Source organism: Rhinatrema bivittatum, chromosome 13 (genome assembly GCF_901001135.1).
Source record: "Rhinatrema bivittatum chromosome 13, aRhiBiv1.1, whole genome shotgun sequence".
In the NCBI taxonomy this organism is placed as follows: Eukaryota; Metazoa; Chordata; class Amphibia; order Gymnophiona; family Rhinatrematidae; genus Rhinatrema; species Rhinatrema bivittatum.
The window spans coordinates 4,993,833-5,021,660 of record NC_042627.1 but is presented as its reverse complement, the minus strand read 5'-3'; the positions used below and the strand labels follow the sequence as shown (position 1 = coordinate 5,021,660).

The 27,828-nt window shown below is 46.1% G+C and overlaps 1 protein-coding gene across 3 annotated transcripts in view; it reads right to left on the bottom strand.

The window, feature by feature from the left end:
• Positions 1–2,646: 2,646 nt before the first annotated feature.
• The window catches only part of NDUFV1 (NADH:ubiquinone oxidoreductase core subunit V1), a 32,479-nt gene continuing 7,297 nt past the window's right edge, over positions 2,647–27,828 (bottom strand). For all 3 annotated transcript variants that reach the window (XM_029575936.1, XM_029575938.1, XM_029575939.1), the window contains exons 4-11: positions 25,504–25,674; positions 21,730–21,913; positions 21,319–21,508; positions 19,915–20,127; positions 10,101–10,267; positions 7,851–7,932; positions 6,353–6,498; positions 2,647–2,972 (exon numbers count right to left, since the gene is read on the bottom strand). In XM_029575936.1, the coding sequence (XP_029431796.1) occupies positions 2,889–2,972; positions 6,353–6,498; positions 7,851–7,932; positions 10,101–10,267; positions 19,915–20,127; positions 21,319–21,508; positions 21,730–21,913; positions 25,504–25,674 (1,237 nt within the window). In that variant the 3' untranslated portion in view covers positions 2,647–2,888. The remainder of the gene's footprint in view (positions 2,973–6,352; positions 6,499–7,850; positions 7,933–10,100; positions 10,268–19,914; positions 20,128–21,318; positions 21,509–21,729; positions 21,914–25,503; positions 25,675–27,828) is intronic.

Here is a 27,828-nt window from a genome sequence, read left to right as displayed (position 1 = left end):
ACCTCTTCAGTCTTTCCTCATAGGGGAGCTGTTCCATCCCCTTTATCATTTTGGTAGCCCTTCTCTGTACCTTCTCCATCACAATTATATCTTTTTTGAGATGCGGCGACCAGAATTGTACACAGTATTCAAGGTGCGGTCTCACCTTGGAGCGATACAGAGGCATTATGACATTTTCCGTTTTATTCACCATTCCCTTCCTAATAATTCCCAACATTCTGTTTGCTTTTTTGACTGCCGCAGCTCACTGAGCCGAGGATTTTAAAGTATTATCCATTTTGACGTCTAGATCTTTTTCCTGGGTGGTAGCTCCCAATATGGAACCTAACATCGTGTAACTACAGCAAGGGTTATTTTTCCCTATATGCATCACCTTGCACTTGTCCACATTAAATTTCATCTGCCATTTGGATGCCCAATCTTCCAGTCTTGCAAGGTTCTCCTGTAATGTATCACAATCCGCTTGTGGACTGAAACCCACCCAATCTAAGCTCTCCTATGATGGGCATATCCTCCCACCCGGCAGGATAAGCCCAAGTGAAAGGTAGCATATTGGCCAACCGATCAACGCACAAAAAGTCAAAAGGCATTTCAACCAGGATTCTGGCCATAAGCAGGGAAATGATTGTTAAGATCACTCCCTTTTGCACCTTTTTGAAATTTCTTTTTTTTTTTGAAGAAACAGTTCTGCTGAGCACCCCAAAGAAAACAAAAAAACACTTCCTGTAGCTGATCAGCATCCAGCGAAGGGGAGGTCCAGAAAAGAGGTCTTCAGCAGGACCGAGGGAATCAGATATCTGACTGTCAATCCCCCTGGAGAGTTTGGGCCAAGTCAGACCAGGGATACCAACCCCCTGCTCCACCTGAGGGATGGTCCACAAAGGCACCTAACACGTCAGAGAGTTAATCCTTATTCTATTCTTTTCCCGTTTAAAAAAAACCAAACTACTCCTGACTGCAGGTTTACACCACTAACATCTGCTGGAGACAGAGAAATACTGAGGGACTGCAGGTGGAACCTCTACCTCTGCTGGAGACAGAGAAATACTGAGGGACTGCAGGTGGAACCTCTACCATCTGCTGGAGACAGAGAAATACTGAGGGACTGCAGGTGGCACTCTCGGTTATGTAGCAGTGTCAGAGAATTTTTTATTCTCTGCCTCCATCTGCTGCTAGGGATGCAAAACCCAGGTGTCTGGACTGATCTGGGGTATGATTAGGAAATCAAAATAAACACAAACTACCGAAAGGTACATAAAGAAAACCAAAAACTCACAGGGCTTTGCTAGAAAAACAGCTCCTGCAACTGCAGAACTTTCACTGCAGAAAGAGATAAAAAAAACTGCCTTACAGGTTCTGTGGACAAAAAAAAAAAGAGACGGAAGGAGAGCAATGCTGAAAGCTCTAAAATCGTTGAGATCTGGGAGCAGAGCATCAGCTAACGTCACCCATGTGTGAGGACTTCATACTGCTCTCCTCAGAGAAACCGGATGTCTGAAAATCATTGGGTAAAGCACATCTGGGGATCAGCAATGCATGGACTTTTTAACTGGCAGGCTCAGAGGTGGGGTGAGGTCAGGGAAGGCAACACCATGTATATTTTTTTTCTGGAGAAAAAATACCTGCAAAAAATGCAAATGCAAATTCCTAAGCAGTTTTCTAACAGGCCGATGCAATATTGGCGCCTGTTTAACAGGTGCTCATGATGGAGTGCCCGCTCCCGTAATGCACGCCGATCCACCACTCCCGGATGCCTGATTTAATATTTAAATCGGGTGCCGCAGGAAAAAGGAGGCGCTAGGGGAAATTGTGCGCCTCCTCAGCAGCGGGCGCCCAGGAGAGATGGCTGTCAGCCAGTTAGGAAAACGGACCCTCAGTTTTATGATCGTCCCTTTTCCTAACCTGTGCGCAGCCGCGGGGTAGGAAAACAGAAGCTCGTTAATTGAGCGCCTGTTTTCCTAACCTGACTGCCAGCACACTTTCTTTTTTTTTTTTAATTCTCCTATTTCGGTTCCTCCGACTTAATGTCGCAGTGATATTAAGTCGGAGGGCTCCTCCAGAATTAACACCTGCTCTGGGTAGTCATGAAGTTTTGTACGTTGGGCGCACATTTTTGTTTTTTGAATCAGGGGGAAATAGGTAACAGCCTCATCATGAATTTACACGTGACGAGCGCCATTACCTACGCACTAACCCTCGTTTTGCGTCGAGGGTTAGGGACGCGCGTCCAATCGTGTGGTGAGCCCTGCGCTGTGGCGAGGGCATGGTACTGCATCGGCCTGTAAGAGAGAGCAGGCCCTGACTTTCCTTCATGACCTGCTGCACATTTCACAAGTTAAAGCACCTGCAGGCTCTACAAATGCCCTTGCTGTTTTAAAAATTGTTCCCCTTAAAGCATCATGACGCAATTTTTAATTCAATAAAGTATTCAAGGGGCAGATGATTACAGGGAGCACCATTTCTCTTTTTAGTGACGTGGCCAGCAAGAATACGAGTTTCCCCCTCCTTTGCTGATACAACTGTTAAGGTATCGAAGTCTCCTTCACTGCATTTATGACTCAGGTTGGGATTGTCTATAGCTTTTGCTCCCTGTATTAAGTGGGCCTTTTAATAAAAGGCATAGTTAAGAGAGACTGAAAAGATTCCTAAGGTTTAAAGCTTAAATTTATTTCCAAAACACACACACACACACCACTTTCCTTGTCCCTTCGGAGCCTCCGGCAAAGGCGAGCTCTCACTCTGGGACACGGGATGCAAAGAGGTTACGTATCCTATATCAGTGCTGGGCCCGGTCGATAAACAGCAGGAAAAGCCAAAAGGTGTTGGATGCCCTCGAAGTCCTTAGTCAGGTGACAGGAGGGGATCCTGAGTCCCCCTCACCCTCTCTCTCATGCGCTTGCCTGCCGGGCCTTGGATTCCTCGTATTGTTTCATCCTCTTCTCCAGCTCTGGGCGGAAGTGTCGGATCAGACCCTGGGGGAAGACAGAAGCAGAGAGATATCAGTCAGCATAAACCAAGTCCTCTTCAGGGGATTTGTGAGATCAGTGTGGGGCGGCCTTTACATAGCTGGGACATACATCACCCTTCTGGCCCTCTCAGCTCCTTTCCTCTTCTGCTGGAGCCTAGCTCCTCTCTCCAGGACTCCAGTTTCTTCACCCTCCTCTCAGTCATTTCCTCGTGTACCCCATTCCTTACAAAGCTAAACACCCTTAATTTACACTCCCGGCAATCTTACAGCCTGGAGATGGATGTTAGCGCACTGCAAACTCCTTTCATCAAAAGCCAGTACGAAAATTCATCAGAAAATGTATTTTTGACAGAACTTGCAGTAAACAAAAAAGTCTAGTAAATGCCATGACAGGAATTCTTTGGCTTTGACTCCTCCCAAAAAACAAAAAAAAACCGACCAGCAACTTCTGCAGCCACTGAGGCCTGTACAACCAGGTCTGGGACTCAGCAGTCATTACACGACCACTAAAGAAACAAATGGAAACCAGTGTGCAAAGCTCTCTGAAGTCAATATCCAAAATTTGGGATTCAGCTGGACAAAGGTTCTTTTAGATTCTTACCTGTAATTACCTTTCCTTGAGTCCTGACAGACCAGTCCAGACAAGTGGGATATGTCCTCCAGCCAGCAGATGGAGGCAGAGAGAAAAACAACAACTCAGAACTGACTTCATTCCCATATAAGGGCTGGTGCTGCCTCAGCTCTTCAGTATCCTATGCCAAAGCTAAAAATAACCAAAGGCAATTGTTAGTTTTGGTTTCCAAATCACAATTATAACTAAAAACGTGATACCATCACAAATGTTCACTCCCTGGTCATCATAGCCCAGGAACAAGAATTCCCACTCAAAGGTCTGCTTTCAGCGTGGACCATAAGAACATAAGAAAATGCCATACTGGGTCAGACCAAGGGTCCATCAAGCCCAGCATCCTGTTTCCAACAGTGGCCAATCCAGGCCATAAGAACCTGGCAAGTACCCAAAAACTAAGTCTATTTCATGTAACCATTGCTAATGGCAGTGGCTATTCTCTAAGTGAACTTAATAGCAGGTAATGGACTTCTCCTCCAAGAACTTATCCAATCCTTTTTTAAACACAGCTATACTAACTGCACTAACCACATCCTCTGGCAACAAATTCCAGAGTTTAATTGTGCGTTGAGTAAAAAAGAACTTTCTCCGATTAGTCTTAAATATGCTACTTGCTAACTTCCTGGAATGGCCCCTAGTCCTTCTATTAATCGAAAGTGTAAATAACCAAGTCACATCTACACGTTCAAGACCTCTCATGATTTTAAACACCTCTATCATATCCCCCCCTTAGCTGTCTCTTCTCCAAGCTGAAAAGTCCTAATCTCTTTAGTCTTTCCTCATAGGGGAGCTGTTCCATCCCCTTTATCATTTTGGTTGCCCTTCTCTGTACCTTCTCCATCACAACTATATCTTTTTTGAGATGCCGCGACCAGAATTGTACACAGTATTCAAGGTGAGGTCTCACCATGGAGCGATACAGAGGCATTATGACATTTTCCGTTTTATTCATCATTCCTTTTCTAATAATTCCCATCATTCTGTTTGCTTTTTTGACTGCTGCAGCACACTGAACCGACGATTTCAATGTGTTATCCACTATGACACCTAGATTTCTTTCTTGGGTTGTAGCACCTAATATGGAACCCAACATTGTGTAATTATAGCATGGGTTATTTTTCCCTATATGCATCACCTTGCACTTATCCACATTAAATTTCATCTGCCATTTGGATGCCCAATTTTCCAGTCTCACAAGGTCTTCCTGCAATTTATCACAATCTGCTTGTGATTTAACTACTCTGCACAATTTTGTGTCATCTGCAAATTTGATTATCTCACTCGTCTGCCATACCTCTTTCTTCTTCTGTTACTTTTCTTCTTCCTCCTTCTTCGGCTCCTATTGTACCAGGGCTGCTGCCCATGGAGCCTGGTCCGCAGCTCCTGCTGCTGAATCCACCGAGGGAAAGAAAGCCACTGGGAAACTCCTCTCCGGTGCAGGAACTCACATCCCATGGAGTCAGATCCCACGAGAGGGAAAGGCAGGTCAATTCATCAGTACAGCCACCTATGTAGCTGCAGCACCATAGAGACAAATACTGAAGGGCTGAGGCAGCGCAAGACCCTTATATGGGTGTGAAGTCAGCTCTGAGCTTTTTATCTCTGTCGCCATCTGCTGGCCGGAGGACACATCCCACTTGTCTGGACTGATAAGGAACCTCAAGTTCTTAATTTCCCTCCTAGCCATGCAAGTCATTACACGGCTGAAACTTAACTGGATAAAAAGAGCAGTGCAGGGGTGCTCCTGGGCACTATCAAATCGTTAAAAAACAATCCTAAAGTTAGCTGGATAACTGTAAAGCAGTCCGCACCCCACCCAAAAAAAAAAACCAAACCAAACCAAGTTTGGTGAGCAGCAGCCGATGTCTCCTGCACCCATCCCCAGCAGCCCGATCCAGCCCTCCCTCCTACTGATTCCCAGAGGAGAAAACGTAGTGCGCTGAAGGACCCGGCCCCCCTCCCCCCATCAGCAGAAGATTAAAATGTTATCTGCTGGGAGAAGGAAGGAGCCTCGCCTCCTCCCGCTGGCCGATACAAGACCTTTCGGGGGTCAGCAGGTGAGGGTGGAGTGAGGAGAGGGGACCTGCTCAGTGGGTTAACATTTTAATCTTCGGATGATGGGGGAAAGAGGAGAGTCCCTCAGCCTGCCACCAGGTTTCTCCTTTGGAGATCGAGAGGGGGGACCAGCTCGACCCGCTAAACCTTTTGGCTTCTGGGGATTGGGAGGAAAGGGTCCTAACGGCTGCTGGACATTAGTAGCTCAATCTGAAAATTAAAAACGATTATTTTGAAAGTCAGCCAGCAGAGGCGTTACCCAAAAAACTTTGTTAGCCAAGTACATTCAGTAGAAGACTTGAGCTACTGAATATCTGACTAAAGTTATCCAAGGACCTTCACCCAGATAAGGTTGCTGCTGCCTGCTTTACCGAATTCTGGCCCTTCTGTACCTGCAGACCTTCAAGGCTTGCTTAGAAAATGGGCTGTGACCCTGACCAGATGTAAACTGTAATCATCTGGAACAAACTGTAAATGTAACTGCAGTGGCAGCAGGAAGGTGCTTCAAGCAGTAACCCCTGCAGTATCTATAATTCACTGACACAGCGGGTGAAAAAAAAGCTTTCCTCTCACCTACTACATAAACCAGCTGACTTTACAGCTTATACAGACTAAGTCCCACACGTTACCTACCCCCGCAGGTCACAGATGCACCCAGCCCACAAGTCACCGATGCACTCTCTCCCTTCTTCCTATGGTACCTGCACAGGCCACGCAGCTCCGTCTCCCAGCGCACAGATGGTGTGTCCCTCAATCTGTTTGCTAATCTCCCACAGCATGTCGATCTCAGCCACTCGAGCATCTCCTTTGACAAAGCGCCACATGACTTTGTTCATCCAATCAACACCTAAAATAAAAAGGAACATGGCAGCCAATGAGACATAGGTGACGTCTTTATATGCTGCTAAGAATATTACAAACTAAACAGCCAAGTGCAGGCAAATTGTGTTAATCAGAATAAGATCGTGAGCATATATTACACCATCATATAATCACTGCCCTGACATGGCATGCCGACATGGAGGAAGGCTGGGCAGAAATTGAGTGTGTGTTATATATTGATATATTGACCATCCCAGCATGGTGTGCACCAGCGTTGTGTGACAGAGGTGCATATATATGGTATGATCACCCTTGCAGCACTGGCAGCGTTGAGGAGAGTGTGTGTGGTGCTATGTTCACCCTCTCGGCATAGTGTGCACTGGTGGTGTCATGGAATGCATGTGTGGTATACTCTCCCTCCAAGAACAGTCAGCACTGGTGATGGGATGGAGAGTGTATGTGGTATGGCTCACCATCCCCGCACACCATGCACTAGCAGTGTGATAGTGTGCATGCATGCTATACGCACCCTCTCGGCACGGGATGGAGAGTGTATGTGGTGCTATACTCACCCTCTCGGCATGGTGTGCACTGGTGCTGTCATGGAATGCATGTGTGGTTTACTCTCCCTCCAAGAACAGTCAGCACTGGTGATGGGATGGAGAGTGTATGTGGTATGGCTCACCATCCCCGCACACCATGCACTAGCAGTGTGATAGTGTGCATGCATGCTATACGCACCCTCTCGGCACGGGATGGAGAGTGTATGTGGTGCTATACTCACCCTCTCGGCATGGTGTGCACTGGTGCTGTCATGGAATGCATGTGTGGTATACTCTCCCTCCAAGAACAGTCAGCACTGGTGATGGGATGGAGAGTGTATGTGGTATGGCTCACCATCCCCGCACACCATGCACTAGCAGTGTGATAGTGTGCATGCATGCTATACGCACCCTCTCGGCACGGGATGGAGAGTGTATGTGGTGCTATACTCACCCTCTCGGCATGGTGTGCACTGGTGCTGTCATGGAATGCATGTGTGGTTTACTCTCCCTCCAAGAACAGTCAGCACTGGTGATGGGATGGAGAGTGTATGTGGTATGGCTCACCATCCCCGCACACCATGCACTAGCAGTGTGATAGTGTGCATGCATGCTATACGCACCCTCTCGGCACGGGATGGAGAGTGTATGTGGTGCTATACTCACCCTCTCGGCATGGTGTGCACTGGTGCTGTCATGGAATGCATGTGTGGTATACTCTCCCTCCGAGAACAGTCAGCACTGGTGATGGGATGGAGAGTGTATGTGGTATGGCTCACCATCCCCGCACACCATGCACTAGCAGTGTGATAGTGTGCATGCATGCTATACGCACCCTCTCGGCACGGCGTGCACTGCCCACAGCTCTCGTGTTTGTAGAATTCAATAAGACGAGCAATGGCTCGTACAATGTCTGTCTGTGGATAAAATGAAGAGACAATCAGATAAACAAGGTTGGGATAGAAAAGGTCAAGGAACTGAGAAAGGAGAGCAGGAATTCACAAACAAGCCAAGACAAGTTACTCCCTCTCCTCTCCTGTCACACCCAGTATGCTCAGGGCTATAGCCTCTTGTATTTACAAGAACAGGTAGCTTTTCCACAGAATTGCACCAGTGAGCACTTTTCACTCCTGCTGCTATGAACTGCACTTCCCGTACAAATAATTCCCCGACCACCGACAAAACTTCAACAGAAGACATCTGGCCAAATTGGATTTAAACCTCTTAACCAAGGAGCTTACAGAGTACACTAAACCCCAAAGAAATATACATCTGGGCAAGCAACCACTGGTGCCACTTTTCCAGAGCAGTCCCTGCAGCCTAACTCAGGGGCCGATAATAAGATGCGTGCTGAAAACAGGCACTCGTACTGAGCGTGCACAGCCACAGCCCCTGGTCTCCCAATGCAATATTTCAATGAAATGCCGCGTTAAAAAAGAGCCTGCTAACGGAAAACTGAGTGTCCAGAGCGCTCAACAGGTTACTGCAATGAGCGCTCAATACGAGCAACCGTTTTGATCCTGCTTCTTCTTTTTTTTTTTTACCATAATTCATTCAGCAACATCAACAAAATATTAGGCGCCCTTTGCTACAGACATCCAAATTGTGTGGAAATCAATAACGTGTATACAATTATTTTTCTCCATCAGTGTCACAATGATACGTAAGGGGGAGGACACACTTACCCGCTTTTCCTGCTACACCAGTCCACATGGGTGGTTTTACTCCCCCTACCAGCAGATGGAGACAGAGGACCCGCCTTCTTCTGTGACATCATCACTGACTGTTACCACGGTGCAGCTCCAGCAGGTGGCAGTATTCTTATGTCAGAGCATTGAAGGATAAAAAACTGACTCAAAAAATAACCTGTTTTTTAAAATGTTTTTCATGAACCCTTGACTGCAAGCTGACTTCACTCCACCTCCAAGGCTGGAGTTAGATTTGCCATGTTAAAAAAAATGTGCGTTGGGTGCCCTGCACTTTACTGCATCGGGAGTAATAGGTAATGTCCTCATCTACATGCAATTAATATCCGACGGGTGCTATTGGGTTCGCGTTTGTTAAGGCGCGCGTCTTGGATGCGCTGATCTTACCGCATCTGGCGCTAGCTAGCACGTGCAAAACCCGTGCCCCAGTCTAGGCGCAGTTTATTGGATCAGCCCCTCAGTTGCTAACCATCTAGAGCTGCGTCTGTCTTCTGCATCAAGCTGAAGAAGCAGCGTTACTCTCAGGCGCTACCCCACTCTCTCCTTAGGATCTGACACTCATTACTCACTTGCTCAGTAACAGAATTTTCTAGCCATGCATTGTAAAACTTGTGATTTTTCACACCGAGGGTACACAGTGGTGACAGCATGTCACTGGAGATCATCAGCAAAAATAGAGAATAATATTCAAAAGTGGGGGTGGATTTCTGCCTTTCCACTCCTGTTAACTCTTCCGTAACTAAAGCAGCTAAGCATCCAACATTCAGCACACTCACCCTGCCGGGGCAGACAGATGTGTCACATTCAGATACCTTTTCACTGCAGGGGGTACATAAGAACATAGGATGTTGCCATGCTGAATCAGACCAAGGGTTCATCAAGCCTGGCATCCTATTTCCAAAAGTGTCCAATCCAGGATACAATCACCTGGCAATACCCAAACATTAAACAGATCCCATCCTACTAATGCCGGTAATAAGCAGTGGCTTTCTCTAAGCCAACTTGTTAAAACAGCACTTTATGGACCTCTTGCAGGAATTTGCCCAAACCTTTTTTAAACCCAGCTATGCTAACTGCCTTAACCACATCCACTGGCAATGAATTCCAGAGCTTAACTGAGCGATAATTACATTTCTCCAATATGTTTTAAATGTGCTACTTGCTAACTTCATAAAGTATCCCCTAGTCCTTATATTATCGGTGAGAGTAAATACCCATTCACATTTACCCGTTCTTGTCCTCTTATGATTTTATAGACCTCTATCATATCGGGGGGGGGGGGGGGGGGGGGGGGGGGGCTATGTCCGTGCTGCCGTGCACTGACACTGCTAACGATCTTTGAAGTTGTATCCATCGTATGATGACAGGTTCCTACTTACCGACTTATCCATGACAATGACAGCAGCAGTCCCCAGCCCCGTCTGTGCTTGGACTAGAGCATCAAAGTCCATCATCACTGTCTCACAAACTGACTTGGGGATGAGGGGCGTGGAGGAGCCGCCAGGAATCACAGCCAGGAGGTTATCCCAGCCCCCGGTAACACCCCCTACAAAGAGAGCACACACAATGCGTTTCAGGAGCTGCATCATGCATGCAATGAACTGAAGGAAAATGCAACAGGGAAAGAGAACAGCATTGCTTATTTACAGAGCACTATCAGCATCTTATGCAGAGGACAGGAGAAACCATGAGTTCAGATGATACCTGTCCCACAGAGCTTATATCTCGCTGGCAATACAGAAAACCTGGTCTCCAACCCTGCTGCACTGCTGCTAAACCCTAGCACCAGAATACACAGCTCCTGGGTGAAGCTGGGAGGGGAGGCAGCGAATTTGCAAGGACTGACAGTTCTCTGCATCTTTTTAATACGAGAGGATCCAAAGTCGGCCATGTCCCCATACAGTGATAAGACTGACAGCATTGAGCTGTGCCCAAGGAGATCTCGTTTCATTCCTTTGCATAGCAATTTGTGTGTCCTTCTGCGAGTCATTTTCTGCCATCATTTCTATGTTTCATTTAAACTCCTGGACTTGGGCTGTAAGATCTCTGGGGAAGAGAGCCACTAAGAAAATTACTGCCTAAGCTTTTCTCTCCTAAATAAAAAAAAACCCTCTCCTACTGCGAAGCTAGAAGGCCCCCGAGTGAGGCATTACTTTAATAAGACCTTACTGTGCCAACCGTAGTGGCTGCCAGATTGGCCCAAAGTGTAGGGGCCTTCCGCAGTGTTCCCTCTGCACGGTTCCCGAGTGGCCCCAGGGGACCACCGTGACTCTGCTTTGAGCACTAGAAGTCCTCCTGCTGCTTGCAGAACTGGGATGTTGTGCCGTGATCTGGTAGAGAGGCAGGGGAAGACTGCCCCAGTGAATCCCTAGTGCAGCGAGGGCTCTGCTGTATATTACTGCGCTGATTAACGAGGAGGCCTGTGAGATGGCAACAGTAAATACTCTGGGCTGTGGGAAGAACTGAACAGGCTGCAGAGCAGTCGGGAAGATTTGCTAGCGACAAAGGTAATGAGCACCGCTTGGCTTCTCGTATAAAATGCACCAGTTAAGTAGCAGCACATGTCACATGGTCTAAAACAGAAGCCCTCGCATTGAAAATTGCCCCCTTATGCTAGAACCTTCTTTCCTTTGAAAGAGGCTCACATACAGTGCATGGAAACTTTAAGATACTTAAATGTCTCTATTATATCTCTTCTACATTACCTTTCTTCTAGATATTCATGTTTAGATCTTTAAGTCTATCCCCACTAGAAGAAAGACAGAAAGACCACTGATCATTTTAGTCTATCCCCACTAGAAGAAAGACAGAAAGACCACTGATCATTTTAGTCTATCCCCACTAGAAGAAAGACAGAAAGACCACTGATCATTTTAGTCTATCCCCACTAGAAGACAGAAAGACCACTGATCATTTTAGTCTATCCCCATTAGAAGAAAGACAGAAAGACCACTGATCATTTTAGTCTATCCCCATTAGAAGAAAGACAGAAAGACCACTGATCATTTTAGTCTATCCCCATTAGAAGAAAGACAGAAAGACCACTGATCATTTTAGTCTATCCCCATTAGAAGAAAGACAGAAAGACCACTGATCATTTTAGTCTATCCCCATTAGAAGAAAGACAGAAAGACCACTGATCATTTTAGTCTATCCCCACTAGAAGAAAGACAGAAAGACCACTGATCATTTTAGTCTATCCCCACTAGAAGAAAGACAGAAAGACCACTGATCATTTTAGTCTATCCCCACTAGAAGACAGAAAGACCACTGATCATTTTAGTCTATCCCCACTAGAAGAAAGACAGAAAGACCACTGATCATTTTAGTCTATCCCCATTAGAAGAAAGACAGAAAGACCACTGATCATTTTAGTCTATCCCCATTAGAAGAAAGACAGAAAGACCACTGATCATTTTAGTCTATCCCCATTAGAAGAAAGACAGAAAGACCACTGATCATTTTAGTCTATCCCCATTAGAAGAAAGACAGAAAGACCACTGATCATTTTAGTCTATCCCCATTAGAAGAAAGACAGAAAGACCACTGATCATTTTAGTCTATCCCCATTAGAAGAAAGACAGAAAGACCACTGATCATTTTAGTCTATCCCCACTAGAAGAAAGACAGAAAGACCACTGATCATTTTAGTCTATCCCCATTAGAAGAAAGACAGAAAGACCACTGATCATTTTAGTCTATCCCCACTAGAAGAAAGACAGAAAGACCACTGATCATTTTAGTCTATCCCCATTAGAAGAAAGACAGAAAGACCACTGATCATTTTAGTCTATCCCCACTAGAAGAAAGACAGAAAGACCACTGATCATTTTAGTCTATCCCCACTAGAAGAAAGACAGAAAGACCACTGATCATTTTAGTCTATCCCCACTAGAAGACAGAAAGACCACTGATCATTTTAGTCTATCCCCATTAGAAGAAAGACAGAAAGACCACTGATCATTTTAGTCTATCCCCATTAGAAGAAAGACAGAAAGACCACTGATCATTTTAGTCTATCCCCATTAGAAGAAAGACAGAAAGACCACTGATCATTTTAGTCTATCCCCACTAGAAGAAAGACAGAAAGACCACTGATCATTTTAGTCTATCCCCACTAGAAGAAAGACAGAAAGACCACTGATCATTTTAGTCTATCCCCATTAGAAGAAAGACAGAAAGACCACTGATCATTTTAGTCTATCCCCATTAGAAGAAAGACAGAAAGACCACTGATCATTTTAGTCTATCCCCACTAGAAGAAAGACAGAAAGACCACTGATCATTTTAGTCTATCCCCACTAGAAGACAGAAAGACCACTGATCATTTTAGTCTATCCCCATTAGAAGAAAGACAGAAAGACCACTGATCATTTTAGTCTATCCCCACTAGAAGAAAGACAGAAAGACCACTGATCATTTTAGTCTATCCCCATTAGAAGAAAGACAGAAAGACCACTGATCATTTTAGTCTATCCCCATTAGAAGAAAGACAGAAAGACCACTGATCATTTTAGTCTATCCCCATTAGAAGAAAGACAGAAAGACCACTGATCATTTTAGTCTATCCCCATTAGAAGAAAGACAGAAAGACCACTGATCATTTTAGTTGCTACCCTCTAGACCAACTCTAACCGTTTTATATCCTTTTGGAGGTGTGGTCTCCAGAAGTGTACACAGTATTCCAAATTAGGCCTCACCAGGAACCTATACAGGCGCACTATCCCCTCCCTTTTTCCTCTGACCATTCCTCTACCTATACAGCCAAGCATCTTTCTGGTTTTTGCTGTCACTTTATCCACCTGTTTGGCCACTTTAAGATCATCAGAACCCCTTGTAACATGTCTTCAACCCAAGCGACTTGCAATGCGGCTGGCCCTTAGTACCTTTCTGTACTGGTTCCAATGTGATGTCCTGCGCTCCCCTGCGGCCTTCCAGTATGGCTTAGAGAATCCTGGTTTTGCCCTGCATCCTATAGCTGATTAGGGGCACACCCAGGAAGTATTGTGCTTTATAGCACCTGAAGACAGGAAGTCCTGTGGCAGACCTTGAGGACATAAGCATTATTTAGCTTATTTAAGGAAGCCCAGTTCGCATCAACAATTGCCTGACCAACATCTCCTGTTATTTTTGAACTGGAGTATTCGCTTCTTCACGTTCCTACTTTGTTTTGACCCGGACTTTTCTGACCTCACTCAGTTTGCCACCCGCACTGACCTTGGCCTGACATCTCTTCTCTTTGAATGGACTCCGCCTGTCCTGACCCTTGCCTGTTTACTTCTTTCCCTTGGTTCTGCACACTGCCATCTTGCGTCTGCTGCCACCTGTCAAAGCCAGATCTGCTAGATCAGGCAGTGACAATCTGACAGTGGTCCAATGGGTTCACGCCTCGGCCCGTGAAAGACCCGAAAGGCCAGAGGAGTAGTCTGAGGCTTACCCCATTACTCACCTCCAGATCCCACTCTTCTTTTGTGCTCAGAAGAATTTCACCTCTAATACTGTACCCTCTCTCTTGGGTTTTTGTATACTAAATGCATTACTGTGGATTTTTTAGCAATAAATCTTAGCTGCCAGTCTCTAGACCATTCCTCAAACTTTGCTAGATCCCTCCCATTTTCAGACCTTCTTGGCTGTCTATCCTGTGCAAATTTTTGAAATCATCAGCAAAAAGACAAATCTATCCTGACAATCCTTCCGCTATGTCGCTCACAAAAATGTTGAAAAAGAATCGGTCCCAGAACTGATCCATGAGGCTCACTGCTAGTAACGCACCCCCCCTCAGAGAAAACTCTATTTATCACTACCCTTTGCCACCTCCCACTCAGTCAATTTCTAACCCAATTAGTTATTCTAGACTCCATTACCAAGGGCGCACAATTTATTTTTAATTCTCCTGTGCAGAACCTTGTCAAAGGCTTTACTTAAATCCAAGTGCACTACATCTAGTACTCCCCCTTGATCCATCTCTCTGGTCACCCAATCAAAGAAATGGATCAGATTTGTCTAATGAGATTTACCTCTAGTTAAACCATGCTTCCTCAGATCATGCAATCCACTGAATTCCAAAAACTACACGATCCTCTGTTTTAGCAGCGATTCCATTAATTTGCTCATCACAGACTAACTGGCCTGTAGTTCCCAGCCTTCTCCCTACTTCCACTGTTATGAACGGGAGCCACATCTGCCGCTCTCCAGTTCTCCGGAACTACTCCCGACTACTAGAGCAGTAAAACAAGGCTCTAAATACTTAATCAGAAAGAGAAAAACCTCAAATCTGGAAGGCAAATATCCTACTGCACCAAAACAGCATGTTCTACCATCTGCTGGAGACAGAGAATACTGCCATCTGCTGGAGCTGCACCATGGTAACAACTAGTGATGATGTCACAGAAGAAGACTGTGACCTCTCTCTCCATCTGCTAGTACAGGGCATTAACCTATACATAAGAAATTGCCAAACTGGGTCAGACCAAGGGTCCATCAAGCCATACCTATTTAGAATTCAGTGCTGTTGTCTGTGATATTTTTGGTGTTTGTTTTTGATACTATTTTATGTATGTTCTATTGTAAATCACCTAGGCCACAATTTTGTTGTGTTAAGCGATTAATACATTTTAATAAATGAAATGAAATATATATATATGCTAGAGATGTGCATTCACTGTTGCCAAATTGGACAATTTCAACGAAAAACGATCGGGTTTTTCCTGAAATTTTGGGAAAAATTGTTTTTCGGGTTAGTGCGCACTAACAGGAGTTAGTGCGCGCTAACTCCCTTTAGTGCGCACTAACACTAAAATGTTAGCACGCACTAACCCGAAAAATGACTTTTCCCCAAAAAAAAAAAAAAGGCCCGAACCGCGGGAAAACGAAATTTCCTGCGGTGGGCTGAAAACGAAGGATGATACAGATAGAGAGAGAGAGATGATAAAGAAATAGATATTAAATAGGGCTGCAGAAAGAGCTGATCCCTGTGGCATACATGTACCAACTGAGTAACAGGAGGAAGTTGAACAGCCAGTTCTCACCTTGTAGGAATATTTTGTGAGATAGGAGGAAAACCAGCTCAAGACTGTGCTATAGAGTCCGATATCCCTTAGCCAAGATAATATCTGGTGGTTGAGGGTATAAAATGCAGCCAACATGTCTAACAGAATTAAGACATAATTTTGGCCACTGTCAAACCCTTGTCTAAAAAGATCTAACCTGGTCAATAAGGACTCAATACTGAACATCCTGCGGAAACTGAATTGGTACTGATTGAGGATTAAATGCTCCTCAATGTAATCATTTAAATGTTTTAACCCAGCACTTTCAATGACTTTCATCAGAAAAGACAGGGAAGAAATGGGACGATAGTTTGAAAAACACAAAGTGTCAAGAGCAGGGTTTAATTTTTTTTTGTGTTTTTAAGAATCAGCCAAATCAAAGCTTTCTTGAAATTAGCAAAAAGATATCCTTCATCAAAAGAGAAATTAACAATTGTCTTGATAGCACTCCTGATATCTGAGCAAAGTGCCTTGAATTCAGTAGTTGCACATGAGTTTAATGGACAAATGGAGAAATTCATAGCAGCTATGATGGGTCTCTGCTTTCGTTTGGAGTAAGAAGCAGCCATTCAGAACGTTACTCTAGTCCTTGGCTCAGTCTATGTGCTCTGGTATTGCAAACTTATTCCTAAAGAATTGGGTTTTCATTGTTATTCCTATTGATCCACCAGCTGGTTACTGTTCGATTTGTTTTACATTAGTATTAAAGAGGTATTGTTCCAGCGATGATAGCGTATGTCTATTGAGATATCATGTAGCAATTAGCTAATCTTTAGGTTAAACGGATACAGACATGACCTATAATATCTTTATAGAGAGAATCATCATGGAGCGATTCCTCCGAAGACCTCCCCTCCAGACCCTACTGGACTTTGGGTGCTTAGGGTTCCTGCCAGAAAAAGATTCCTCCGCCTTTCACTTGCGAGCAGGCCACGCCGTGGCCTGGCAGTCAAGAAAAGTTTTGTGCATCAAAAGTACAAATTCAGGCAAAAAAGGAGACTCACAGTCCATATCCAAATCCATCGGATCAGAACAGTCCTCCGATGGTCCCCCTTGGGCACCCTAGGCCTCCTCCAGGCTCAAATCGGGTGGGGAGGAGGGGGGGGGAGGCGGTGGAGAGAGATCCCCCCCCACCCACAGCCCCCTGAGCTTCGCGGCTATAGTCCCCAAAATGGCCACTGTTCCCACACTCAGTGGGAACGGATCACTGCCCTCTTGCCAGGCAACCTTTGTCCCCACGGATCGGCGCGGGCACAACGTGTCCTGCGCCATCCTTGCTGAAGTGTCTTCGCCGGCAGAGAGGCACCGGGAGCAGTGCAAATCCCGATCAGGCGTGCTGTCTCGCGGCCACACAGGGAGCAAGGGAGCTCCTTGGGCATGTCGGCAGAAAAAAACCCCGCGAACCACGGTAGTCATGTGACCTGTCATTCTAATGTTAATATATATTAATAGCACACAAAAGTGAGGGTCGGCACATTCAAAACGCAATAAATCGTGCATTTCACAGTCTGCTAAAAAGACAAGACACCGTCATGACTTAGCGGCGCACTTCCTATAATCATTTACTCAACTACACAGTTCCACACAAAGAAGTGGTCAAGTGGTCCAAGTCTTTCTATTACTGTTTTTGTAATTTTTGTTTTTATGCAAGTAAAACGGCGTCTTAAGTGCCCAAGCTTACTATATATTATCATAACAGTGCGCGCTGTCTTCCCTCTTTACAAATCCCTGTGATTCCCTAATGACTTTGGAGAGGAATTTTCAGTCTTGGCTATTTAAGTATTCAGTGCTATAAGGCAGCATTGCTTTCTGCAAGTTGGTGACCTTAGTATACAACTACCCAGTGCAAGTGGCACCTAATTTGAGTCTTATCAACAAAATGTTAAGTCTTGATGAGCACAATTAAGACACATCTCATAGGCGGTGTGAGAGAAGCTTGCACTGCTGCTGCCTGTATTGCCTGTACTGTAGTGGGGCAGGGTGTGTGCGTGTGTAAGGGAAGCTTGCACTCCTGCTGTGCCTGGGCAGTGTGTATGTGTGAGAGAAAGAAGCTTGCACTGCTGCTGCCTGTACTATTATCTGTTCTGTAGTGGGGCAGGGTGTGTGTGTGTGAGGGAGGGACGTTTGCATTAGTTCTGCCCATGCTGTACCTGTTGTGTGGTGGAGCCGTGTGTATGTTTGTGTGTGAGAGCAGCTTGCACTGCTGGTGTGTGTGTGTGTGTGTGTGGGGCGGGTAATGTGTATGAGGGAAGTTTCCACTGTTGCTGCCCATGCTGTATGGAGGATTTCAGTTTCCACAGCTGTCAGCCTGACTTCTCTCCCCAGCACACAGTGGCTGAGTGGCTGTGTTGTGCCTGGGGTGTCGTGCAGGAAGTGGATGCTCTCCCCAGCACACAGTTCATGAGGACAGTGGCTGAGTGGCTGTGTTGTGCCTGGGGTGTCGTGCAGGAAGTGGATGCTCTCCCCAGCACACAGTTCATGAGGACAGTGGCTGAGTGGCTGTGCCTGGGGTGTCATGCAGGAAGTGGATGCTCTCCCCAGCACACAGTTCATGAGGACAGTGGCTGAGTGGCTGTGTTGTGCCTCGGGTGTCATGCAGAAAGTGGATGCTCTCCCCAGCACACAGTTCATGAGGACAGTGGCTGAGTGGCTGTGTTGTGCCTCGGGTGTCATGCAGAAAGTGGATGCTCTCCCCAGCACACAGTTCATGAGGACAGTGGCTGAGTGGCTGTGTTGTGCCTGGGGTGTCATGCAGGAAGTGGATGCTCTCCCCAGCACACAGTTCATGAGGACAGTGGCTGTGTTGTGCCTAGGGTGTCGTGCAGGAAGTGGATGCTCTCCCCAGCACACAGTTCATTAGGACAGTGGCTGTGTTGTGCCTAGGGTGTCGTGCAGGAAGTGGATGCTCTCCCCAGCACACAGTTCATGAGGACAGTGGCTGAGTGGCTGTGTTGTGCCTGGGGTGTCGTGCAGGAAGTGGATGCTCTCCCCAGCACACAGTTCATGAGGACAGTGGCTGAGTGGCTGTGTTGTGCCTGGGGTGTCGTGCAGGAAGTGGATGCTCTCCCCAGCACACAGTTCATGAGGACAGTGGCTGAGTGGCTGTGTTGTGCCTGGGGTGTCGTGCAGGAAGTGGATGCTCTCCCCAGCACACAGTTCATGAGGACAGTGGCTGAGTGGCTGTGTTGTGCCTGGGGTGTCGTGCAGGAAGTGGATGCTCTCCCCAGCACACAGTTCATGAGGACAGTGGCTGAGTGGCTGTGCTGTGCCTGGGGTGTCATGCAGGAAGTGGATGCTCTCCCCAGCACACAGTTCATGAGGACAGTGGCTGAGTGGCTGTGCTGTGCCTGGGGTGTCGTGCAGGAAGTGGATGCTCTCCCCAGCACACAGTTCATTAGGACAGTGGCTGAGTGGCTGTGCTGTGCCTGGGGTGTCGTGCAGGAAGTGGATGCTCTCCCCAGCACACAGTTCATGAGGACAGTGGCTGAGTGGCTGTGCTGTGCCTGGGGTGTCGTGCAGGAAGTGGATGCTCTCCCCAGCACACAGTTCATTAGGACAGTGGCTGAGTGGCTGTGCTGTGCCTGGGGTGTCGTGCAGGAAGTGGATGCTCTCCCCAGCACACAGTTCATGAGGACAGTGGCTGAGTGGCTGTGCTGTGCCTGGGGTGTCGTGCAGGAAGTGGATGCTCTCCCCAGCACACAGTTCATTAGGACAGTGGCTGTGTTGTGCCTGGGGTGTCGTGCAGGAAGTGGATGCTCTCCCCAGCACACAGTTCATGAGGACAGTGGCTGAGTGGCTGTGCTGTGCCTGGGGTGTCATGCAGGAAGTGGATGCTCTCCCCAGCACACAGTTCATTAGGACAGTGGCTGAGTGGCTGTGCTGTGCCTGGGGTGTCGTGCAGGAAGTGGATGCTCTCCCCAGCACACAGTTCATGAGGACAGTGGCTGAGTGGCTGTGCTGTGCCTGGGGTGTCATGCAGGAAGTGGATGCTCTCCCCAGCACACAGTTCATTAGGACAGTGGCTGTGTTGTGCCTGGGGTGTCGTGCAGGAAGTGGATGCTCTCCCCAGCACACAGTTCATGAGGACAGTGGCTGAGTGGCTGTGTTGTGCCTGGGGTGTCATGCAGGAAGTGGATGCTCTCACCTGCATGTCTCTCTATCAGCTCCTTCAGCGGGATGGACATCTCCTCCTCCACCGTGCATGGATTTTTAACGTGACCGGAGATGTTGAACAGTTTAGTGCCTGAATTCCTTTCCCGGCCAAACCCAGCAAACCAGGCACCCCCTCGCCGGCAGATCGTGGGGGCCACAGCCACTGTCTCAACATTTGCCACTGTTGTGGGGCAGCCAAAAACACCTGGAGTGAAAGCACAAGGATCGCTAGTGATGGAATAACTTATAAACAGGCCGATACAGTAAAAGTTGCGGGAGAGCGGGCAAGTGACTCTCCTGTGCGCACGATTCAGTATTCAAATGAGGGCTCGTGGTAAAAGGAGGCGGTAGGGACACTAGCGCGTCCCTAGCGCCTCTTTTTTGACCGGAGCGGCGGCTGTCAGCAGGTTTGAAGGCCGACGCTCAATTTTGCCGGCTTTGGTTCTCGAGCCCGCTGACAGCACAGGTTCAGAAACCGGATGCCGGCAAAATTGAGCGTCCGGTTTTCAACCCGTGAGCTGATTTTACTGCTTTTCTGTGCACTTTCCCGGTGCCGGCAGAAATTAACGCCTACCTTTGGGCAGGTGCTAATTTCTGAAAGTAAAATGTGCGGCTTGGCTGCACATTTTACCTACTGAATCGCGCGGGAATAAGAATAACTAATAGGGCCATCAACATGCATACCCACCGAGACAGAAACGAGAGATTTTAAAAAGATAAAAATGTCTTTGCCTCTCATTTACCACAGGCATCTTATATGCTGCCGTTCTCTTTACATTTTTTAAATCGGGAGCTTCTAAAGCAGGTTCCAGATTGTGTCATCAGACCGTAATATGCACAGATTACAAAGACAGCTCCAGTTCTGTGAATGAGGAATGCAAGACAAGCTCCCAGCGTGAGCAGAAGCAATCAGCTCGTTCACGAGAGAACTGGCTCCTGGGCAACCTCACAGGCACCAAACAGTCAGCCTGGAGCAGAGGGATCTCTTCCTGCTTACTCACTTTTCAGCTTTGAAATTCTTTCAACGTCTCCCCCTAAGGCCCTGGGAGCAGCCAGATTCAGGACAGACTGGGATACAGCTGGATTATGCAGAGTGCAGTCATTTGTGCCATCATAGCTGACTGTGACCCAGGCTGTGATGCTTAGAAACCCTACTTGTTATGGCTGCGGTTACACAGGGAGTAGTTGTAAGATTTTCTTTTTAAAGCAGGCTCCATACAACCCACTCATTGTACTGTGGAGGTAAAGTGTCCCAGAAGACATCACTCATGTGCACCGGTCAGCTCTTTTGTGGCTCCTTCCAGACCTGTCATTTGTGACATGTTAACAATCTGGTTGCTCCCAGGGCTGCTGCTTACGCATTGTTACGTGTACAGTTTTTTGCAGGGGTCCATACCAACGTCAGCAGGGAAGGGCGGCTTGAGGCGCGGCTTGCCTTGCTTCCCTTCGATGGATTCGATCAGCGCCGTCTCCTCGCCACAGATGTACGCCCCCGCCCCTCGCACCACAAAGACATCAAAGTCGTAGCCGGATCCGCAGGCATTCTTCCCGATAAGACCTGCCTCGTACGCCTCCCGGATCGCCATCTGTTGGAAGGAAAAAAGGGACGTGCCAGGTACAGAGCAGGCAAAGCACAGTCAACGAAGCCATCTCAAACCGTCCCCCTCAAAGCACCTACCCATTCGCAGCATCGCCTCGCCACCCCCACCTCAGGCCCATCTACGCGCCCTCGCGTCCTGTCACCCGCGAGCTGTAACCTCTGTCTCAAGACTTCCGCAAGAGGACGAGACAGGAGTCCCTCCCTCACCTGCAAGTTGGAGGCCTCGTTGTAAAACTCCCCTCGGACGTAGATATAGGCAGCACGGGCCCCCATGCTGTGCCCCGCAACCAGGCAGCCCTCCAGCAGCTTGTGGGGGTCGTGCCGCATGATCTCACGGTCCTTGCAGGTCCCCGGCTCCCCTTCGTCCGCATTCACCACCAGGTACTTGGGCCTGAGGGCAGGAGAAAAAAAAAATCCATGCATGGAAGGAAGTATCCGTTTGACTTCTAATCGCAGAGAATTTAAAAAATTACTGAAAACTCATCTATTCACTCAAGCTTTCCATTTATAATAATTTTTAAATCTTTGTCTTGATTATAAATGTTTGTGTCTTTGTTTTTAAAATTATGCATGTGCTTTGAACACTTGTAAACCGCCTAGACGGATATATATTATCCATTTGTGCGGTATATAAAAACGTTTAAATAATAAATAAATAAATAAGTATACGAGGATCTACTGAAGGATGCGCGCTGACCACACACACAGCACTGACAGTGCAACCTCAAGGGACAGACTAAACCTTACACCACTTTTAAGTTTAAGAGCAAACTAGGTAGAATTTTTTTTTGATCCCAAAATATTTTGGGAGGTAACAACAACATGTTTATTTTGCATTTCCAAAACTATGTGCATTGTTTTTGCCAGAAAAAGTACCAACAGAAAAATCAGGTGCAAATCTCTGCAGACACTTTTTCCTTGGGAGTAATTTACAAAGTGAAAGTAAGCAGATACTTTCATTTTGGAAACTAGCACAAAACCGGCAGGTAAAAGTAGCAGTGAGTTTTGCACCTGCTCGCACAGTGTGGAACATTATCTCCTTAGTGTGTCCCTGCTCTGTGTTATTCCTCAGGCAGGGAATCTCAGATGTGCATTGCTTATGTGTGTTACATTGACAACTTGTATCACAAGGCTCAGCAGCACTCAGGAGCCACAGCTGGGAAGGGAACCTGAAACTGATGCTGAGCAATACAAGGTAATCAAAGAGAGTGCTAGGAATTATTAGGAAGGAATAAAACGGAGAACGTCATAATACCCTTATATCGCTCCATGGTGAGACCGCACCTTAGAACATAACATAAGACCTTCCATACTAGGTCAGACCAAGGGTCCATCAAGCCCACTATCCTGTTTCCAACAGTGGCCAATCCAGGCCATAAGAACCTGGCAAGTACCCAAACATTAAATAAATCTCAAGCTATTTTGCTTATTAATTAACAGCATAAGAACATAAGAAAATGCCATACTGGGTCAGACCAAGGGTCCATCAAGGTTTGTTGATTGTGCATCATTACAACCTTTCAGGTATCTCCCCTGCACTTCCTCTCCTCCAGGGTATACATATTTAGGTCCTTCAACTTCTCCTCTTAAGACATTTGATGGAGATCCCTCACCATTTTGGTCGCCCTTCTCTGGACCGCCTCCATCCTGTCTCTGTCCCTTGACAGTACTCTAAGTGAGGCTTCACCAAGGACCTGTACAAGGGGATTATCATCTCCTTTTTCTTACTGGTTATTCCTCTCTCTATGCAGCCCAGCATTCTTCTGGCTTTAGCTATCGCCTTGTCACATTGCTTCGCCGTCGCTATACACTATCACCACAAGGTCCCTCTCTTGGTCTGGGCACAACAGCCTTTCATCCCCCATTACATACAGATGCATGACTCGGCACTTCTTGGCATTGAATCCCAGCTGCCATATCTTCAACCAAGCTTCCTCAAATCATGTCTTATTTGTTCTACTCCTTCCAGTTTGTCCACTCTGTTGCAGATTTTAGTATCATCTGCAAATAGACAAACTTTACCTTCTATCCCTTCTGCAATGTCGCTCACAAAAATATTGAACAGAACAGGTTCCAACACCAATCCTTGTGGCATTACACTTAACACTATTTTCTTTTCAGAGTAGGTTCCATTTAACATTACACACTGTCTTCTATCCATCAACCAGTTTGTAATTCATGTCACCACTTTGGCGCTCACTCCTAAGTCTCTCATTTTATTCAGAAGCCTCCTATCAAAAGATTTGCTGAAATCCAAGTAGATCACATCGAGCGCACTTCCTTGATCCAATTCATTAGACATTTAGATTTGTCTGACAGGACCTTCCCTTGGTGAATCCATGCTGCCTCGGGTCCAGCAATCCTCCTGACTGTAGATAGTTGACTATCCTTTCCTTCAGCAGAGTATCCAGGTAAGACTAGCCAGCCTGTAGTTTCCAGTCTCCTCTCTGCTCCCACTCTTGTGAAGCGGGACCACCGCTGCTCTTCTCCAATCTCTCGGCACCACTCCCGTTTCCAGGGATCTATTGAACAGGTCACGCAGCGGAGCCGCCAGCACATCTCTGAGCTCCCTCAGTATCCTGGGATGAACTTCATCAGGCCCCATGGCTTTGTCCACTTTCAGTTTTCCTAGCTCTTCCCAGACATTCTCTTCTGTAAATGGAGTTGCATCTACCCCATCTCCATCTACAGTCTTGTCAACCAGCAACGGTCCTTCTCCAGGGTCTTCTTTAGTGAACAACGAACTGAAGTATTTGTTTAATATTTCCGCCATTTCTTCATCTCTCTCTACATACTACTCCTTATCACCTTTCAATTTCACTATACCACTTCGGACCTCCCTTCTTTCTTTGATATATCTGAAAAATGTTTTGTCTCCTCTCTTTACCTCTTTGGCAATCCTTTCTTCTGCCTGACTTTTTGCTTTCCAGATTTTTTTCTTCGACTCCCTCAGTTTTAACAAATATTATTCCTTGTATTCTTTTTTTGGGGGATCCTTTATATTTCTTAAATGCTGTTCTTTTTGCCTTAATTTTTTCAGCTACCTCCTTAGAGAACCAGATCAGTTTCTTTTTCCTCTTATACTCTTCTTTACTTTCCTAACATACAGATTTGTTGCCTTTATAACAGCTCTTTTTAATCTGACCCACTGTTGTTCCACCTCACCCGTTTTCTCCCTGTCTTCCAATTCAAACTGCAGGTGCAGTATTTATTTAATAAAAGATAGTATTAGACTCTGCCAGGCTGCACAGTGACTAAGGCCCGCTATGCGGCTGGCAGACAGTGGAAAGAAGAGGAAGAAAGGAAAAGAAAAAGGAAACTACGTAAGAGAAAGAAAAATAGCTGCAGCTCTAGAAAAAAATCACTTATAAAAACTGTGAGGAGAGAGCAAAGCTGAATACCATGAAACACACAGCTCCCACGATCACAAGGCTCCGCGGGAAAAAAAAACCCAAAAAAAGACTGAGGGAGCCTGCCTAGGGAGCAGGGTGATAACTACAGCTGCACGTGCTCAGTAGGGCATGCTTGAAAGTTCTAGAATCTCTGAGGTCAAAGTTCCTGGCTGGGGCTCCATCCGATGATGTCACCTATGTGACATCCTGCTTGTCCCTGGAGAATGGGATTTATTTACTGTTTGACAACTCGCCAGGTACTTGTCACCTGAACTGGCCGCTGTTCGAAATAATGGACACTCAGCCTGACCCCTGTATGGTAATTTTTTTAAATTATAAATCAGTGAGCAATCGGACTGCTCCCACTGTTCCATGACCAAATCAGGTAGGACAAGTCTTGTCAATACATTGGCGTTACCTATCACATGATATCGGCACCAAACTGCACTATCCCACCCAGAGTCTCTTGCTGACCCTTAGAGGCACTGCCTTGCCTCATCATCACTGCACAACACTCTTTTTCTGTTCCGCGGGCAGCACGCTCGTGCACTATACCCCTGTGGACACTGTTAGGCTTGCACGTTGTTACCTGCCATCAGATGGTTTGTTCATGAAACTCCATTTGAGACCGGTGGGGAATCCGGCCCCTCCCCTTCCCCGCAAGCCCGATGTTTTTATCTCATGCAGGGTCCAATCGATTCCTTTCAGCAGAATTTCTTTAGTTTTATACCAATCACCACGAAGCTGCGCGCCCTTCAACCTACAGACAGGAAAAGCATGGGGAGGGGGAGAAAGTCATTAGAAAGCTGAAGAAAACTGGACTCTCTAAGTTGTTATACCTTTTACTGGATCAGCCCAAGAAACGCTGAGCATAGGAGTTTTGAAGACAACAGAGGTCACAACTGGAGGAGGGACCCCTGTAGCCTGGAAAGCTCCTGCACTCCAGCATCTCTCATGTAGGGTCCAACAATAGGTATCAGACCTTCAAAGCCTCCATTATACCATTATATGCAATGACAGAACTAGCGAGCAACTGGGTCTGTATGACAATCTGCAAGAATAACAACAAGTAGACGTTCAAGGGAAATGCAGGTGATGAAATAGCTGGATCTGCCTAGCAGGCTATGATCTCCTTCTGTCGACTTGGTCACTGTGGTGGCTTGCTGATGGTGGAGTACCATCGGGAAAGGCTACAGGGATCTAAAAAAGTCACATGTTCAGGCAACAGCCATGCTGGTGTGGGCTTTGTGCTTAGATATGAGAGAGGAGGGATGCTGGCTGTGAACTAGAAAGGAAAGCTTGTATGCTTGGCTGCCTAAGAGGTCGAAGTACAAAGGAGAAAATAGCAAAAACTGCCTTGGATAAGGAGTCAAACTCTATGGGTAGCAGCTGGGAAGCATCCTTGGCAGTGTGGGCAGACAAGATGAGCAAATTGGTCTATTTGTAACTGCTTTCTTCCACACGTTATTTCTGTTTTGATGTATTTATTGCACCCCTGTTTATTTGTAAACCAGCATGATGTGATCGCTTCATGAATGCCGGTATATAAAAACCTTAAATAAATATTTATTTATTTATTTATTTATTTATTTATTGCACCCCTGTTTATTTGTAAACCGGCATGATGTGATCGCTTCATGAATGCCGGTATATAAAAACCTTAAATAAATAAATATATCTTTTGGCCATCATCTACTACAGTGGTTCTCAACCTTTTTTCGGCTGGGACACACCTGACAGATGGTTCTCACATGCATGACACACTGAACATGTGACAGTCACAGGGCTAAATGTAAACATGCACTCTGTATCCACAGGAAACCCCTCGACCCCCAGCAATGAGTTGTGCAGGGCATTACCCTGTACAACTCGCCATATAAAAAAAAGATATTCTGGTTCTGATGACATCTCAGCAAAAGCAAAACAAATTCCCTTTACTACCAGGCACAATAGCCCTCCTTATGAAAAGACAGTAATTTACCACTAATGCATATCCTATTGAGAAAACACAACAAATAAGATTGATACAAATGCCTACATCCTAGTAAAATACCTCACTTCGATCACACACCCAGAACTGACCTTCACCAAGTACAGAAAAACCACAAATTATAAATATGGAGACAGAAACTGGAATGGAAAACCAAAAAAGCCACTCTGCATGCAGTGCGAACCTGGAGAAATGGAAAGAGAAATATAGCTCCTAAAATAGTCCCAAGATCTGCAATAATGCACACAGTTACACCTGTGATTATGGAACACACTCAAACAGTAACAACCCGGTCTAAGAAATACAACTATTAAACCAGGCCCTGAACACTAATACATTTCCTATTGGGAAAACACAACAAATAAGATTGATACAAATGCCTACATGCTAGTAAAATACCTCACCTCTGTCACACACCCAGAACTGACCTTCATCAAATACAGAAAAACCACAAATTATAAATATGGTGGCAGAAACTGGAATGGAAAACCAAAAAAGCCACTCTGCATGCAGTGCGAACCTGGAGAAATGGAAAGAGAAATATAGCTCCTAACAGTCCCAGGATCTGCAATAATGCACACAGTTACACCTGTATTATGGAACACACTCAAACAATAATAACCCTATCTAAGAAATACAACTATTAAACCAGGCCCTGAACACTAATACATTTCCTATTGGGAAAACAGAATAAGCCAAGCTGCTATAGATCCTGAGACAGAAATAACTGAAAAGCTATACTAATAGATGTTACAAAACAGCTGCTGAACAGAATAACATCCAACACTTAAAAACTCACAAAAATGATTAAAACATGCCCAAATAGCAATAAAATATTTCAAAACAGCAAACACTGCATAATTCCCAATAATTAAAATGGCAGTCAATCAAGAAAAATAAACTTAAAAGCCACCTTTACTTACC